General features: G+C 30.0%; 1 protein-coding gene across 4 annotated transcripts in view; it reads left to right on the forward strand.

Annotated features, from left to right (window-relative positions):
• The window catches only part of LOC118195044 (stromal interaction molecule homolog), a 175,490-nt gene extending 164,677 nt beyond the window's left edge, over nucleotides 1-10,813 (forward strand). For 2 of the 4 annotated variants that reach the window (XM_035366274.2, XM_035366276.2), the window contains 3 exons: nucleotides 745-828; nucleotides 1,545-1,815; nucleotides 4,624-10,813. In XM_035366274.2, coding sequence (XP_035222165.1) covers nucleotides 745-828; nucleotides 1,545-1,815; nucleotides 4,624-4,936 — 668 coding nt within the window. In that variant the 3' untranslated portion in view covers nucleotides 4,937-10,813. The remainder of the gene's footprint in view (nucleotides 1-744; nucleotides 829-1,544; nucleotides 1,816-4,623) is intronic. The other 2 variants (XM_035366275.2, XM_035366277.2) reach the window with 1 other exon arrangement.
• Nucleotides 10,814-17,577: the final 6,764 nt, after the last annotated feature.

Raw genomic sequence — 17,577 nt, forward strand, 5'->3', positions numbered from 1 at the left:
GCTATGCATTCTTTCAAAGGTTTTTTTTTTTTCCAAAGCTAATCAAACTCCTGAGCCTTAATGTTGTCTCAGATGAAGAATACACCCTCAGTTAAACATGATCATAGTGTTCAGACAAGTATGGTAATTTATCATTAGTTACATGCCCAATCCATATTAGGGGATTTCTCATTGAGATAGTGCTATATTTTGAAAGTGAGAATAAGTACTCTGCACAGATGAGAGAGAATGTGTAAATAAAGAACTCACGGTAATTTTCATTGCTTTCAATGAATATGAGCTATACTTTGTTTTCTACATCAGCATTTGTTTGAATTTAATATAGTCCTTTTAAAGTGTTAATTCTTTTTGCTATATAGGCAGTAAGTTTAAAAATAAAAATTTCTACAAGTATAAAAAAGAGTAGGAGAATTTGAAACTCTTCTTATAAAAATATTTAAAAGGAACTCTGTATGCTACATATTATGCTGTAGTTTATGAAGATTAGGATTGAATATGAATACACAAGTATTCACGTAACTTGGGGGGGGGTGATAAAAGGAAAAAATGAAAATTCATTTTAAAATCAGGAAAGATACTTTTATCGAACACCAATTGATAAATTACTTTTTGATAAAAAATTCTATCAGTAGAAATTTTCCAGAGATGTGTAGGATCCAGAACTGACAAAATATAATAGATATTCTTTAAAAAAATTGGAATGCAACATACATTTAAAACTTCACTTTTTGCATTTCCTTCTAGATTTCTTTCCTGCTGATCTTGGAGCAGTGAGCGATGAGCACATGATGAATTGTTTCATCAGAAAATTTTTTGTATTGAATAAAGGTATTATGGCCATTAATGTCCCAAAATGTTTACTGACTTCTACTAGTAAAAATATTTTTCTTGGTGTATTCTGTAGGGCCAGTAAAAATTTGATTATTTCTCTTTCCACTGTCATTGACTACATTACCCTTTTTTCCCCCAATTATGATGTAGTTGTGCACAAAATTACAGAAATTATTGTGATTTACATAATGAAAATTCATTTAAATCAATGACATAATATTTATATATACATATGCATGAAAATGTAGGTTTTTAGAAAATCAATTCTTATTCTCTTGTTACATTTCATACTTCCAAAGGAATTGAATGTAATTTTTGTTTTGCTAGGTATAAAACATGTTCACTTTTCACAGGTACATATAAATTTTGGTTTAGTTTCTCCGATTCAACAGAAACAATTGTATATCCTTTTAAAGTGAAGAAAATAGTTTTAAAAGTAATCTTATATTTTGGTGAATGAGCAAAAATGATATCTAGTATCTCTGTAATAATAGTTAAAATTAATTTTATAAAAAATATAATCATATCTCACTAATTTTTATATTTATGAGGAACAGAAATAAGTAAGCAATAAATATGTAAATAATGTTTTAGTTTTGATACTTCTTGTGGTATTTTAAACCCATTATCATGGTATTTTAAAATTATTAATTGCATAATTTATTAAATTAAACTGTTGAGAATGAAAACTTAAGAATGCAATTGCTTTCTAGGTGCTGTCTCCAACATTCCTCCTCCAAGTTACTCCAAATCCAGTCCTTCCTTTTTAAGGAAAAATATTGAAATCCCTTCTTATGCCACTTCTAGGGTTGTTTATCCAAGGGAATGTTATCGGCCTTCTGATAATGTATCTTCATTTGAAACTGATAATGAAGATTTTCAGATTGCAGAGATTGATGATGATTCTACTGAAAGGAGTGTAACTCCCCCATCTTTAGCTTCACTACCAGAAACTGGTCGTGCTGTATTCACATTGGCTGATGGGTAATTGAATTTAAAATACTTATTATTTTAATGTGTTATAATTTAGAGGTAATTAATATATTTTAATATGTTATAATTTAGAGGTAATTAATATTGCTCTGAGGAAATTTAATATTTCTTCAAAAAGAAACATCTATAAGTTACAAAACATTTACTTTTTTTAAAAATCTACATTGGTTGCCCCCCCCCCAAAAAAAAAAAAAGTATTTGCAGGAGGTTGTATTTTTGTTGCTTACTGTGTGATTTTGCTACTGATAAATTCAGCAATTTTCAAACAATCGAGAATTTTTTTCTTTTTTGTATTGTTTTAATTATGAATTGAATACATCGTTAGAATTTTATATTTTGAAAGAGAAGCTAATGGAAATTGCAGGGACAAACTGACTACTTTCAGAGATTGGTAGATATTAGGGTGCAGAATGGAAAGCCCCCTGGTGGTTATATACCAGGGGTTCTCAAACTTTTTTGCTCCGTGTCCACCTTTCACCACTGCTATATGATCATGCCTCTTCCCTCCATTCCAAAACTTGAAAAATACATACACATGTATTTAAATTTCAATTATTTCTTAATGTGTTTTATAAATTAAACAAGAAAATCTGCGAAAAATATTGATAAATTCCAAAACTTGAACAAAAGTAGAATTTTATATTTATGAACTAAAACTAAATAATTGACAGCTAAATGCTAACCTCATCCCCCTGAAATTGCAAAATTTCTCCCTTTGTTGAGAACCCTGTTATATACTTTTTGTAATATAACAATAATCAGTATATGCCGACCTCATCCCCTGAAATTGCAAAATTTCTCCCTTAGTTTAGAACCCTTTTATATACTTTTTGTAATATATGAATAATCAGTATTTATTTATGTATTTTATGTTTTATAAAGAAATTCAAAAATAAATGCCAAAGTGTTTAAAACTCAAATTTTTTATTATTTTTATTCAAAAATGTTTATTTAATTTTGTGCATTGGTAAAACACTATATATAATTTTTATTTAAGAAGAGAAATAAAACATTTTTATACTTTATAGGTTTTTAGTTTTCATATTTTTAGTATCCTAAATTTTTTAATGGTAAACTTTTTGTATGTTTAAGACTGAAATCTGAACTTATCATATTGCAAGTTTTTCCCTACTTTTTATAAATAAAATTTAATAAAAAATTAAAACACTTAAATATTTTTTTTTAAATTTGCTAGGAAGTTAAAATGTTGAAAGTTCTACCCATTTTTTCCGGAAGGAGGGAGCAGAGAACACAAAAAGTGAAACTACTATTTCATTTAATTGCCATCAATATGTAATGCCTTTAATGTCTGTCTGGTTGTATGAATAAAATGATCCTGATTTAAAGTCAAAAAATCTTGTTAGGCTGTTTTCACGTTCTCTGCGTCACTGAGAGCCGGGGAGAAAAAAAAAGTTTTACTTATGATTAGAGGAGATGGTATTCTATAGGCTAAGTTTGGGGGTTGATGTTGTTATGGGCTAATACTTCCCAACAAAAGTTCTTGTAAATTTTGCTGTATGATTAAAGCAGCACTAGGTCTGGTGTTATCATGAGAAAAGATAATGCTTTGACAATTGATGAGTGCTAGTTGCTTAATGTCAGTTCTTTTCTTTGCCTGTCTAACTGTAGAAATCAACATTTATTGTTTAATTACATTCTTATAGATTGTTCTCTTGATATCTCACTGTGCACTTAACAATATGTTTTAAGGATGCAACCCTTAAACACACACAGTCCTTCAATACATTATGGTGCAGTATTCATTTTTCATCTTCTCTTAAAATTCATTCCAGAAATGGCGGACTTCTGCAAGAAAACAAAGTAGTATAGATACTGAATTCCTTCTCTTGTTTCTTCACAGAAAATTGGTTGGAATCCACTGAGCAAGGTTCGTGTGATGAACCCAGATATTTGCGTCTGTCATGTGACTGCTGTTCTTTGTACTGGCCACATTTCCCTAATTTGTTTATGGTAATGATTCTTTCTTTAGGATTCCGGGACTTCATTAGAAACCACTGATGGACATTCAGAGCATGATTGATTTTTACATCACCTGTCTTCATCCTAGAATTTCTGAAACCAGCAATGACATGTTGTTAACGTGAACCTCATGCTCTACGTGCACTGGACAGATACTAACAGCAAGCTGCAGCTGCAATATTGCCTTTGCATAACATAATAAACAGCGCCTGAGGTGTAGTTCTTATAACTTTTCATTTTAAGTCATTAAATATGTAAGTTAATACAAAAAATTTTAGTTGTTTGTTAATGATTTTGTTGGTAAAAGGTTTCATTCAATCGGTGTTATTTCCATGTACATCATTTAGGTAGGAATGTTGGTCAATAGAAAGAACTTTTGCACACACCCAATATAAAAATACATGAGTACATAATTCCTTTATTATATTGCAGATATTCAATTTATTTCACTATCATTATAAAATGAATATAATTTTTTTGCCATTACCATCAGTTAGTAATAATAGTAGTGGTAAAGAAGTCTTCCTTTGTAATCATGTTTCAGTGATCATAGTGCTAAAGTTATTCTTTGCCAGTTATCACTATTGATAATATAATAATAGGGGCTTCTTCATTCTGGAATAAAAAAATCACTTATTTTTTCCTTCTTTGCCAGGTAATCTTTGCTATTAAAACAATATGTGCTTCTGAAAAGAAGGCATAAACATTTATCTTTATAATTTTCAATAACGTACCACTTAAGATTGAAAATTAAAATTTAAAGCAAATCTAAGCAGGTATTATGTTTGTTCTATAATTATAGTGATTTTTGTTTCCTAGGACTATTGCTGAAGGATCACTGTCAAAAGGCAAGGATAATGTGTCTATGAGTTCTGTGCAGTTATCAGCTGAGCAATCAAATGGCAAGATGGGAGACATTGTGCGAAAAATTAGTGCTGGTCTTTTAGAAAAGAAAAAGAAACCTGGTAGTTCAATAGTTGAGGCACTCAAAAAGAGTTCCAGTTCCTCAAACATTATAGATAACACTGAAGGGGCTGTCTCTTCAGAATCATCATCCAGTGTTATCACTGAGGACAAACACAAGAAAAAGAAATTCTTTCCACATCTTCGAAATAGAAAAGCAAAATCCTGATTTTGTTTTCAGTCTTTATAAAAGAAATCCTTTATGTGACTTTCCCATAAATGTGAAAAAAAGAAGAAACTTTTATTGCAATTACTGAAAAGGAACCAACTCACTGTTGCCAAAACTTAGATAAAACTTTATTCTCTATAGTACTTTAATAGTGTATAAAATATCTGTATCTCACATTAGGTATTTAATAAAACTTTGTAATTTGTAATGTGAAGAAAAATGTTTTTGGATCCTAATATAAATAAGAACAACTTTTCAAATAATTGTTGTATTTCTATGTGTGAGTTGGTTCAGTTTTGTTTCAAGCTTATTTAATTTTTTTTTTTTTTTTTTTTAAATTTTATTTGTGCGAAAGAAAGATTGCTTTCTTAAATGGTGAAAGGGAGCGTGAGTTTACTGTATGAATGAACTTATTTATAAATGATGGTTAGTTTAGATTATAGATAATAATTAAGGAAACAAAGCATTAAATTTGCTAGTTTTTTTAATCATTATCAATGCTGTGTATTTATTTCTGTGTTGAAACCATATAATTCTGTTATACTGATTTGTAAGATTGCTTTTTCTAATTTAAACATCCTGTGTATTATACATAAATTCATGAATGAAGACAAAAAGGACTGGAAACTTAAGACATTGATATACTGATAAGAGATTAACATTCCATCTGATGGAGAAGTGATTATAATCCATTATATGCAATAAATAGATATTTGAATCATTGTTTAAATATATTTTTACATGCTATATCTGATTTAGTGTCAAGTGAATGCTTTTCATGCCAAATGTTTTCTAAATGTAAATATGGGAGAAGTTATGTGTGATATGGTCACATATTTCAACAAAGCTCAATAATTAGAAAATATTACTAACACTTCTCATGTATAATTTAAAGAATTTAAACTTCTTAATACTTATATTATGTCATGCATAATTTATATCTTTTTTTTAATTATGTTTATTAATTATAATTGACTTTTAATAATGTTTAAAATTTTCAAGTAAAAGCATAACAAAATAACACTCAATTTTAAACCTATAAAAAATTTTGAAAGCAAAAATACGTCATTTTTTCTTTGCATTAAAATTGTCTCATTATTTTCATATCTTGAATTATTGCTAACAGTATTTTAATGTTTAAATTACTTTAAAAAATAGTGCAGTTGAGAAGACATAATTTAAAAGTAAAAAAAAAAAAAAAAAAGAATACTTCTCACTCTCATAGGAGAAAATAGTAATGGAAATTTCTTTTTTCATTTTTTAGAAATAATAGCAAAGAAATTTTTCCAGGATTTCAAATGTATTTCTTTTTCTGATAATATAGTTAATAGTTCTAAAAGAAAAATTAAAATTTATCGACATTTTAAGTAGTTATTCTAAGGATTGTAAAATTAATAGAAAGCTGAAAATTGATCAATATTCTCAATTTTGAAAAGCATTTAGTTTTTTAAAAGTCTGATTTTTAGAACAAGTTTTTGTAATAAAAATCTTCATACATTATCTGTCTTTTTTATTTATTTATTTTTAACTTTAAGTAAAGTACAATCTAGGCAAACAAAGCAGTAATTAAAATTTGCTTGGTTTCTCATTTTGGAGGTTGATTAGAATAAGTGATTAACCTCCAAATGACACTTATGCTAAATACCTCACTTCTGAACTTAGTTTGAATTGTAATATGGAAGCTACTATAAATAATCTGAAAATCTTGCACTAAATTTGTTTGTATGCATTCTCTTTAAAGAAAAGTTCAGTCTTTTTAGAAATTATATATTTTATTATATATGTTTAAAAAAATTCAATAAGTCGTCAAGTAAATTTGTCAAATTTAACAGCTGATATTATTAGTTATTGATAATTTTGATTAAATAGTCACTGTAATAACTAACATGATCTAGTTTAATATATTTTTAATAATGTGTTTATTATTGAGAGGAGTATTGCTGTATATTTTTAACTTTCAATTGTTCTTACCACCATATTGTAAATGAAAATTATGCAAATTAAATCTAGTTCATATGGGTAATTTGAAAAACTATTTCACACCTTTAATTAATTATCTCCAGTATCATCTCCTAAAGATGCAATAAAAGGAATGATCTACTAGAAGTTTTTTCAAAAACTTTCAGTTTAAAATTGCATAAAAATAAAATCATACAAAATTATTCATGTTACCATTGCAGAATTTGAATTAATTAATATACATTCTATTAATATTTGAAGGGGATTAATTAATTAATATTTGAATAAGCTCTTAATCAAAGTAGTTAAAACTCATTTTGACTACTCAGAAAGGTTGTTTGGAAAAGAAGCTATTCTTAAAACTCAAAATTTCATTGCCACAAATTAAAATACTTAGTCAATGTTATTAATGATTCTGACAAATATTAAATTTTCCAAATTTGTTTTATTATCGCTCAGTTGAGCAAAATTAACTAAGTAATGTATAGGAATAAATAGTGAATTCTTTTTAAGTGTAAAATCAAGAACTCTTTTATATAGGAAGTAAAGCTAAGGAGTCATGCTAAAAAAGGTCAGTACTTTTAATTTTTATGATACATTAAATTGCAGTAACAGAACTACTGTAATATATAGCGAGACCTCTAAGAAGATCACCTGTGTTTCCAGACATTTTGATCTTCTATGAAAGTGGTATTCTTTAGAACATGATTATCAATGATGTTTAATATTGCTATTTAATTATGTTTTCAGCATTATTGGTCTTCATCTTTAAATATTAAATGAAAAACTATGCATATTCCAATATAATAAGATAAATTAGTATACATTTACTTAATGGGATAAAAAAAAGCAAGAATTATAATTTATTCAATAATGAAAAGCTGCCTCATATGAAAAAAGCAAATATTGAGCAAAAATAGGAAATTAATCCTGAAATCAAAAGCAAATTGAATTAATATCTCTTTTGGTCTTCTTATTTTTAAATTTAATGAGTAATGTGTTTTCTATCGGGAAAATAGGAAGTGGATATGAGCAAAATCACGTATCTGATAATGAGAATTTTTTTATCAGATAATTCTGGTTTTGTTACTGGTACTTCATTCATTTTTATAAACTAGAAGAAATATAGATGTTAATATGGTACATACAGACTTATTCTTTATTAAATAAATTGAGGGATTTTATTTTTAATATTGAATTATGTTCCTGCAGTTAATTACTTTTGAGGTGATATCGAAAAAGCTTTTCACTATATATAAATATTTAAAAAAATCTGCTAATAGGACAATTAAAAAAATGTTTTAAATTATGTACCATATTTACTCACATATTTTCTTTCCTGGTATCATTTTACTAGCTTGATAGTTGCCAGTAGTTGAATACTTTTTATTTGTTATTTTGTACTGTACATAACAAATGCTGAAGCATTTGTGAATAAATTGCTAGTAATTATCAAGCTGGCAGAAAGAGGTGAAAGTACGTGAGTGTATAAAGATAAAGCAAAGTCTAATTTAATAAGCAGTTTATAGTTTTTTGGGGGTAGGGGGGACTACATGAACTGTAAATTAAAGTGAGAATAAATATAGATTCAGAATCATGTTCCCTGAATTCCAGACTTCAGCCTCAGTATAAATAAATTGAAATAAAAGTACAGTTGTATGTGTTGAAAAAAAAAATTGCTTTAGAGTATAAACTTGAATTGGGGGGGGGTTAAAAAGAAGAATATTAGCAGTATATTGTAATTGAATATGTCATTATCATTTTGTGTGCATGAATTACGGTTAAAGAAAAATTTGAATTTAATGCTCATTTAATATATAGTGTAGATATAAAATTTAAAATGACAGTTTTTCTCATGTGGTTTATTCTTACATTATGCTTATGAGAATTTTTATCTTTTGTTGTCTTTTCCTATGGCATTAACTAAAAATGAATAAAATTATCATATCTGATAATTATTTGAAACAAGTGGTGATTGATATTAATTAAAATAGTTTAGTAAATTACTGGAAAGTCATTTATGTTTATATTGGATTTTCTTTTAATCAAGTACATATGATGGTAATCTCTAACATTATATGCTCCCTTTTTTAAGTAAGTTGATAATAATAGAGTGTAATATTTATCAGAATTGATAGACATTGTTGTTGCCTTTAAAATAAATTTTGTTGATATAAATATTTTTTAAAAAATCTTTCAGCAATAAAATTTTGAGATGTATTTCCTAGATGTATTTTTACATTTTATAAGAGCGTTGCCTTAAGCCTACTTCTTAATGAATTGCTTTGTGATTCAGTCTACATTCATATTAAGTACAGAATTACACACATTTTAAATGTAGTTATTTTGACCAAGCTTTTACAGTGCCAATATTATGGTTTTATTAAGTATTAGGAATGGTATTTCAGTATGATCTCAAATGTTGAATGGTGTTATTTTGCTGTGACCAGTACAATTAATTATAATAAATATTTTTTATATATGTGTTTACTTTTCCCGCATTGGTGTTTTATCATTTTGATTTTAATTACCAATTAAATGTGGTTATCCATTCAGTTAAAATTTCATGCTGATGTTTCCCACTTTTCTTTCTTATCTGAAACTCGTATAGAATCAGCATATTTAGACTTCTACTTTATAAATAAAATATAAATTATATTTTAATTTATTAATAAAAATATAAATTATATTTTAGTTTAATAAGTATTTCTTTTTGTTTGTATAGAATGCTTGTCTATGTATAGAAAATTTGTGTGAAGATTCTCAGAAAAAAAAATCTGTCTTTGCAGTTGAATATGTACACAATGTCTTATTTAAATTTGTATTTCTCATTATCATGTTTTAAGTCTCATATATTTCTCTCATCATGTTGATGACTAGTAATGAATATCATAAAACTTACGAAACTGGAAGTCCATATTATATTGACTATCAATGATAATCTTGAAAATTAAGTATATTACCTCTCCCCTGTTCTCTTTTTCTTTATTAAAAATTGGTTGATTATTATCAAGAATCAAATTTTAATAGAAATCTTTCAGCTTTTATAAATGTAAACTATGCAATACAATTATATATTTTTAATACCTATAGTTCAAAATTTACCTTATTTTTTTATTAAAATACCTGCATTATTTTTAGAAATGTATGTATATGTTATGTACATAGCTTAGACATTTTTTCCTCTCAATGTATAAAATCTACATTCTGATACCTTGAAATTTTTCAGTAATGAAAGATTTTGTAAAATAACAAAATATCAATCAAAATGTATAAGCATTGATCCTAGTTTTCTCAGCATTGTAACCATCTGTTTGTTCACAAAGTTACTTATTCCTGATGTTTTAATGTTGAATATATCAAATAAGTTAATGTGGTGTAAATGATATTTATATGTTGCTGTTAATAATGATATCTTTAATAGCGAAATCATAATAACTCTGTTATTAGTAGATGAATGTATCAAAAATATGTTTCAGGTACTCATATTTGAAAATTTAACTAAATTTAAAGCAAATTTAGAATGCTGCAGCTATCTTGTTATATTAGATGATGAAAAACAAGCCATTTGCTCTTTTTTTTTTTTTTTTTTTTTTTTTTTTTTTTTTTTTTAAGACTTACAATCAGAGTACTCTTATATGTGAAAATGTCATTTCGTGTAGGATAGAATTTAAAATAAAAGTGCCATTTGTCATGTAATTTTCATGTTGAGATTCTCATGAATCTAATATACTTGTTGTTTTAATAAAAATATAATCCATTTTCAATCCCAGAAGTCTTTCCACTGTTTGTATAATAGAAGAGGTATTTATGATAAATGTAGGGAGAAAAAAAAAAAAATTGTTACACCTTTGAACAAGTGTATATAAGGCTGTGTATTTTGATGAAAAAAGTCAAATAAAAAAAGTGCATGACAAATTCTTATTTGTTTATTTAAGATGTTGTCATTTCACCCCTCCCAAAACTAGACAACGTAAAATCTTTTCATTTTACATTTTACAAAAAGTGCATGGGTTATTTGTGCAGCAAAGTGAATCATTTAAAAGTAATTTGTGTACTTAATGCTATTTTGCATCAAATAATTATTCAATTCATACATTTATTGAATTTAATAAAAAAACATATTTAAATTCGAATATGATATGCTTTCATTATGATGTTCCTCTCTAATTCTGCTAGCTATACATTGTTCATATCAAAAGTAAAGTCTAGTATTAATTATAAAATTCTATAATATAGATTATTGTTGTTTTTATTGAGGTTGCCTCCATATGAAGTTATAATTTTTCCTTTTTACTGACATTTTACTTGTCTTTTAACATGCACAATAAAATGCAAATTTGTAGTTTTAAAGATTATGAATGCTATTGTAAATAACAGTGATCCATTGCAAAACTGATATAGAAAAAATATACAAGATAAAAAATGATGTTTTACACAAGGACTGTAATTAAACTTTATATTTTATTTAACAACTTTATTTTTATTAGTTCACGACCACTCTCAGCCATGACTTCTCTCACAAACTCTTAGCACATACATTCTCTCATAAGAAGAACATCGAAGAGCGAAGCTCATATCAAAGAGCTCTTGACACGTGCACAGATGCAAGTATTAAGATGTGCACGCAGATGGAACATACCACCCTCCTTGATATGTTATTGTCATTCAAAATTGTAAACTTCACAATGAAAAATTTTACACAGTATCTTAATATAAAATGCAAGTAAATAATTGTAAATATCAACATAGCAAAAAAATTGTTCACAAACTCTTTTTTTTTTTTTTTTTTTTGTGTGTTGTTGTTGTTGTTTAATTTGTGATGGGTGAAACACAAACTTTATTAATGAATCTCCTAAAGATACCGCTTTTTGTTTTCATTGAAACTACCCTCACCTTATAGTCTTTACCTAGAAATATCTCTAAAGTTCTGCCAAGAGGCCAGTTACATATGGGAATGTTATAAAATTATCATGATTCCAATTTTAAATATTTTCTTTTTCAAACAACCACTTAGTTCTTCTTTGCATTGCACTCAAATAATTATTCCTACAGTACTTCCATACCGTTTGCACGATTTTAGTCAATTTTTCCTAGCCTTTTTAATTTGTTATCATTAACATTTAAAATATTAGTTTCTGCAATAGCGGTGATAGATCTTGTCTATCAGGAAGTGGCTTGGTATTAAGATGTTAAAGTCTTCTGGTTCAGATGTAAAAGATACAAGGGCTAAAAATTCAAGATTCCCTCAATCTGAGCAATTACTGTAAGAAATTTCTCAAAGGTTAGTTTCAAATTAAATTTAATAAACTTGATGTCTGCATCTCAAAGATGTTTATAATTGATAGCTCTTGGGGGTGTCTCGATAAATAATTGCCTAATTTGTCTTCTAGTTTGCTGACTAGTCTATTCAATTTAGGAGGGGTGATCCAAAAAAAAAGTTTACAAGCCAAATGAAAAAGTATTTATTAACAATAGAAACAAGATACAAATGGGAATCAAGAGACACATCTGGCCTTCACTTTTCCACATAGTCGCTAAACCTGTTTAGGCATTTGTCAGAACGTTCGACCAACTTGTTTATCTCGTCTTGGTAGTAATCAGGGCCCTGCTCATTGAGCCATTTCTCGGCAGCTGTTTTCACTGCATCGTCTGAGGTGAACCGTGTTCCGAATAAGTATCGCTTCAACGCCGGAAAAATGAAATAGTCACTTGGAGCCAAATCGGGGTTGTGTGTGGGGGGGTGTTTCCAGACCTCCCACTTGAACCTTTGTAAAAATTCTTGAGTCTGGCGAGCTGTATGGGTCCTGGCATTGTCATGCAGAAGAATGACACCTTTGCTCAGTAATCCAGGCCGTTTGTGTCGGATGGCTTTACGCAATTTCGTTAAGGTGGCACAATAACGATCGGCCTTAATGGTATGGCCACTCTCCAAATACTCGATTAGGATAACACCAGCTGTATCCCAGAAAACGGTCGCCATCACTTTACCGGCAGAGGGTGACCATCACTTTACCGGCAAACTTCTTCCTCGTCTGTGATCCAGCGTTTTTCCGCTCCATCGTGGCTCTCTTGGATGTGGGGGTGAAGTGATGAAGCGATGTTTCATCGCTGGTAAAAAATGCTATCAATGAAGTGTTGGCAATCTGAATGGTATCGCTGAAGAAATGTGAGGCTGCACATCATTCGAGTGGCCTTATGCTCTGCGGACAACGCACGTGAAACCCAGCGGGCACAAACTTTGGAATATCGCAACTCATCGGTTATGATATGCTGAACGTTACCATAACTCAGGTCCAACTCTGAAGCAATATCACACACAGTTACTCGTTGATCCCTTTGGATGATCGTGTTGATATCCGTCCTAGAAGAACTTGGACGGCCGCTCGCTTCCATATTGTGGTTTTCCACATGCTTCCTGCCCGCTTGATAAGAACAACAGCATTTCGTTACCTGTTGTCTACTCATTGCTTTGTCCCCGTATACCTCAACGATTTGTCTGTGAATTTCGGATGCAGCCACATTCTTGGCCCTTGAATCGAATTACGGCTCGTACCTCTATGCGAGACCACTTTTCTAGACGTCGTGCCATTACTGTCGCTCTTAAGTGTCTGCGTACTGACGCTACTTAATCGTAGAACCGCTGTAGGACAACTAGCGCCATCTGTCAACCACCCTGGCTGGAAATATTCGCTACACAATTATTACATTTCAAATGCTTCTGCTTGTAAACTTTTTTTTGGATTAACCTACGTATTTAATTCTGCGTTACTACCAACAAAACTGGTTGCATTATCTGAAAATACGTGCACACACTTGCCTTTCTTGTTGAAAAAAAATGTTTTAAAGTTGCAATTCTTCACATATTTCTGTTTATTTTTTGGAATGGCTGTTCCAACATTCTGTATTTCCCAGCTCCTCTTGAGAGTTTGATCTAAATCACTGTCCTCTTGAACAATTCGGTGAATTCTGTTATCTTTTACTGATGACTCCCACCGGAAACCACAAACCCAAACATAATATTTTGATGAATAATATTTGAATCTTTTAGTTGAAATTGCCCCAGTCGTAACAATTCATAAAATACTTCTATACCCAAGAGCATATTCACTCGTTCTGGTATGTGAAACTTACTATCCGCTAATTTAACAATATTAAAACTCCTGAATACAAGTGTCAGTTTTCCTAAATAGAGTTGCATCTGTAGTTATTTTCCGCACAGTTAAAATGCCCAAATTTCTAATATGTTTTATCCTGACTGCTTACCGATGTATTTACTCTGCATTTCACTGTTAAAGACACATCGTTTAAGCCTGATACAATTATCCGCACAGTTAAAATGTCCAAATTTCTGATATGTTTTATCCTGACTGCTTACCGTCACTGTTAAAGACACATCGTTTAAGCCTGATACAATTACATTGGTTTTCTCTTTCCTTAATTGTAATAAATCCATACACCTCCGCGATAAAATGTTTCATTCAGAACCTCCGACAAATACATGTCCTAAATCATCTCCTGCCTAATTCGATAAATAACAAACTGCCGTGCTCAATAAAATTGTCCGCGAACGGGCTGGCTGCATGGGCATTTTCGTGGTTTTCCCCATGTGTAACGTGTATACGAGCCAGTTTCTCTTAGAAAGTCCTCCATGAAAGCATCCCTCCCCTTAGGCAGATAGCCCTCGAGGCTTTGCCGTAATCACACACACAATAAAATTGTATTTCTTTTTTGTGAGTTATGACTCATGAAAGGTAAGCTTTTTGGTGCGAACACTGCATATGAGATCTTCCAGGTCTGCGTTTTTCATTCGAGGGTAGCCCTTGCATCTCTACTAGTGTCTAAATTTTTTATTTTGAATTGAAACGCAGTTACTGGCGCCGTCAAAAGACAAGTTCTGCTTCGGGAAATGTAAAGGGTTATGATGTCGCCGTTTACAAAAGCAGGAAATTGTCGAATGGCAGTTGGACAGAATGCGAATTTTGTTAGGTTTTCAAGGCGACCATTCACCGGTTTCAAGTAATCTCGGCATTTTACCAAGAAGTGGTGTTCCAGACTTTAAGCCCTTTTTATTGTAATCGCGAAAATTTTCAGGCAGCATATTTCAACGAAAATATCCATTTTGACCGTTATCGAATGCAGTTTAACGATGTTTTTGCGTGACATCTGTACCTAAGGACAGAATAAAAGACTCTTTTCCTCCAAAAAAAATATAAAATTGATTTAAAATGAATTCTGACGAGATTTTTTCCACCTTCAATAAGTTTCATAGCATTTCGAAAAAGAGCTGCTTGATTGTGTACAAAATCTGCTCAAATTTTTGATGATTCTTTATCAAAAAATTCTAAAATTCTAAGACATTTATAATGTGATAGAAAGTAGGATTTCAAAGGATCGTATATTTTCAAAATTCTTTCGACAGCTGCCAAAAGAGCTAACCAGCGCGTTTTACTGTATCTAAGTATTTTATGATATTCGACTTCTGCAGTTTCAGAAAAATCTTTAAACATTTCAATGCGCACAGTGTATATTCTAAAAGAGGATGACAGGAGAAAATATTCTGCCATATTTCTAATAGAGGATGACAGGGAAAAATATTTTGCCATATTCTAAAAGATTTCTACTTAATCCGACTCGAACTAATGACTGAAAACAATAACTTAGCTCCGTGAGCAAAATTCCTTGTAATGTTCGATTCGACGGTGTGGGAATTTTCCATCAAGTTTGATAACAGTTTTAAATCCCCTCCCATATAAAAAGGCAGATTCCTTGTTTATAATATGTAGCATATGATTTGAATTTCACTAGTTGGGCTGTTGTTGTTGATAATAAACATAATAATAATTTTTTTTTCACTTTCAGCTGAGGGATTCCCTAAGGGGTCTATGGACCCCCAGCTTAGGTTTTTCTATGTCGAATACGACATCTTTGTCTAACATGACGAAATTCTTTGTTGATAACGTTTCCGTAGGATTCTTCCTTCACAAATCGGGTAGTTGTAGTTGACAATAAAGGTAATGAAGATTATCTTATCCTAACTTACGGCTTCCTTAGGGAATGCATGGAACCCAGGTTAACATGTTCTGTATTAACTCTGTGAAAGATGGCGAATTTCCTGTTGATAACGTTTCGCATATGATTCCAATTTGGGTAAATAGGTAGCAGTATTTGATAAATTTGTAAACGGAATTTTCGTGAGAAATCCTTAGTTTGTCCACAGTGTAGTGACATTAGGTATTTCGGAAGCAGAAAAGATGAAAAATATCGAACCACGGACCTCTGGAATACGCGCCCAGCGTGCAAACCACCACACCACGAAGGCATGCCAAGAATACGGGAGAAATACCTTTATATACTCCCCCTCTTAAAGGACGACTGGGATTTTAGTGGACCCAATCGCCATATCCTGGATGTGAAGAATCATCATATAATACCCTTTTAGTTGGGGCGCCACTTGTAGAGACAATACATATTTCGGAAGCAGGAAAGATGGAAAAAAAAAAAATGAAACGCCTTCGCCGGGAATCGAATCACGGACCTCTGGAATACGCGCCCAGCATGCAGACCACCACACCACGAAGGCATGCCAAGAACGCGGGAGAAATACCTTATAAGGGTATTTTTTTACGTCTGTTTTAAAGATAATGTTTACTGCAAAACCAATATCTATCTAAAGGTTGATCTTTACTTAATTTTAAGCAGCCCTGTATATTTGCTTATCTGGTTGGTGTTAATACTTTAATATTAACATATTAACTGACATAATTAATTTATTAGATTTCAATAAAACTGTCAAAAATCATTTCTGCAATCGATTTTTTTTTTTTTTTTCCTTCCCAAGATTCAATTTTAAATGCTTCTAAGTTATTTCATTCTACTACAATTCTACTAACTTTATCTAGGAGACAATATACTTAATAAACCATTAATGAATAAATTATATATATATATATCAAAATGAAATATTTGATGTATGTAATTTCACGGCATAAGAAAAAGTATTTAGGTTTTCATGCTACGAATAATAAAAGCTTTACCGGTTTTATGAGAACTTGAATTCTTTATTAGAGATTGTATTCTCACGAATACCCATTAAAATTGATCACATTTTGAGAAGACAATTAAGTTCAATCTAAACAAGTTTAACTTCTTTACCGAATGTGTTGAGTATATCAACAATGCTCCTTCGATTCGTGATTGATTACACGTCAGTGCAATCTATTGATTCCCATTGACGAAAGAATAGGAGTGATAATGAATTCCTATTTCTCCTTCAGTGAAATAATGTGAAAGAATTTTGATTTAATCCAAAATAAATCGAAATTCTTTCACACTCTATTTATTACTTGCAAACAAGAAGAGGAGATAAAAATGTCCTAATAATTTTTATCGTAGTATAATTAAAAAAACATAAACAAGCTTCTGAAGTTATATTGTTTAAAATAAATACACTAAAATGTAAAATGTAATATTTTTAGTCATATGAGACAAAAAATAAAATCGTGGGATTACAAGTAATTGCAGGTTTTAAGTTAAAATCGTAAACGAAAAATTTAAGTTAATTGAATGTAATCAATCGCTCTTATGTATGTCGTTTCCGTGCAATTACTTTTATCGTTCCTTGAAATTCTTTTAATGTTCTAACATAATTCGTATATGGCGTTACGGTCACCAGATCGTCT

This window comes from Stegodyphus dumicola, chromosome 2 (assembly GCF_044657685.1).
Source record: "Stegodyphus dumicola isolate Sdum_Otavi_A_Nest chromosome 2, ASM4465768v1".
Classification (NCBI taxonomy): Eukaryota; Metazoa; Arthropoda; class Arachnida; order Araneae; family Eresidae; genus Stegodyphus; species Stegodyphus dumicola.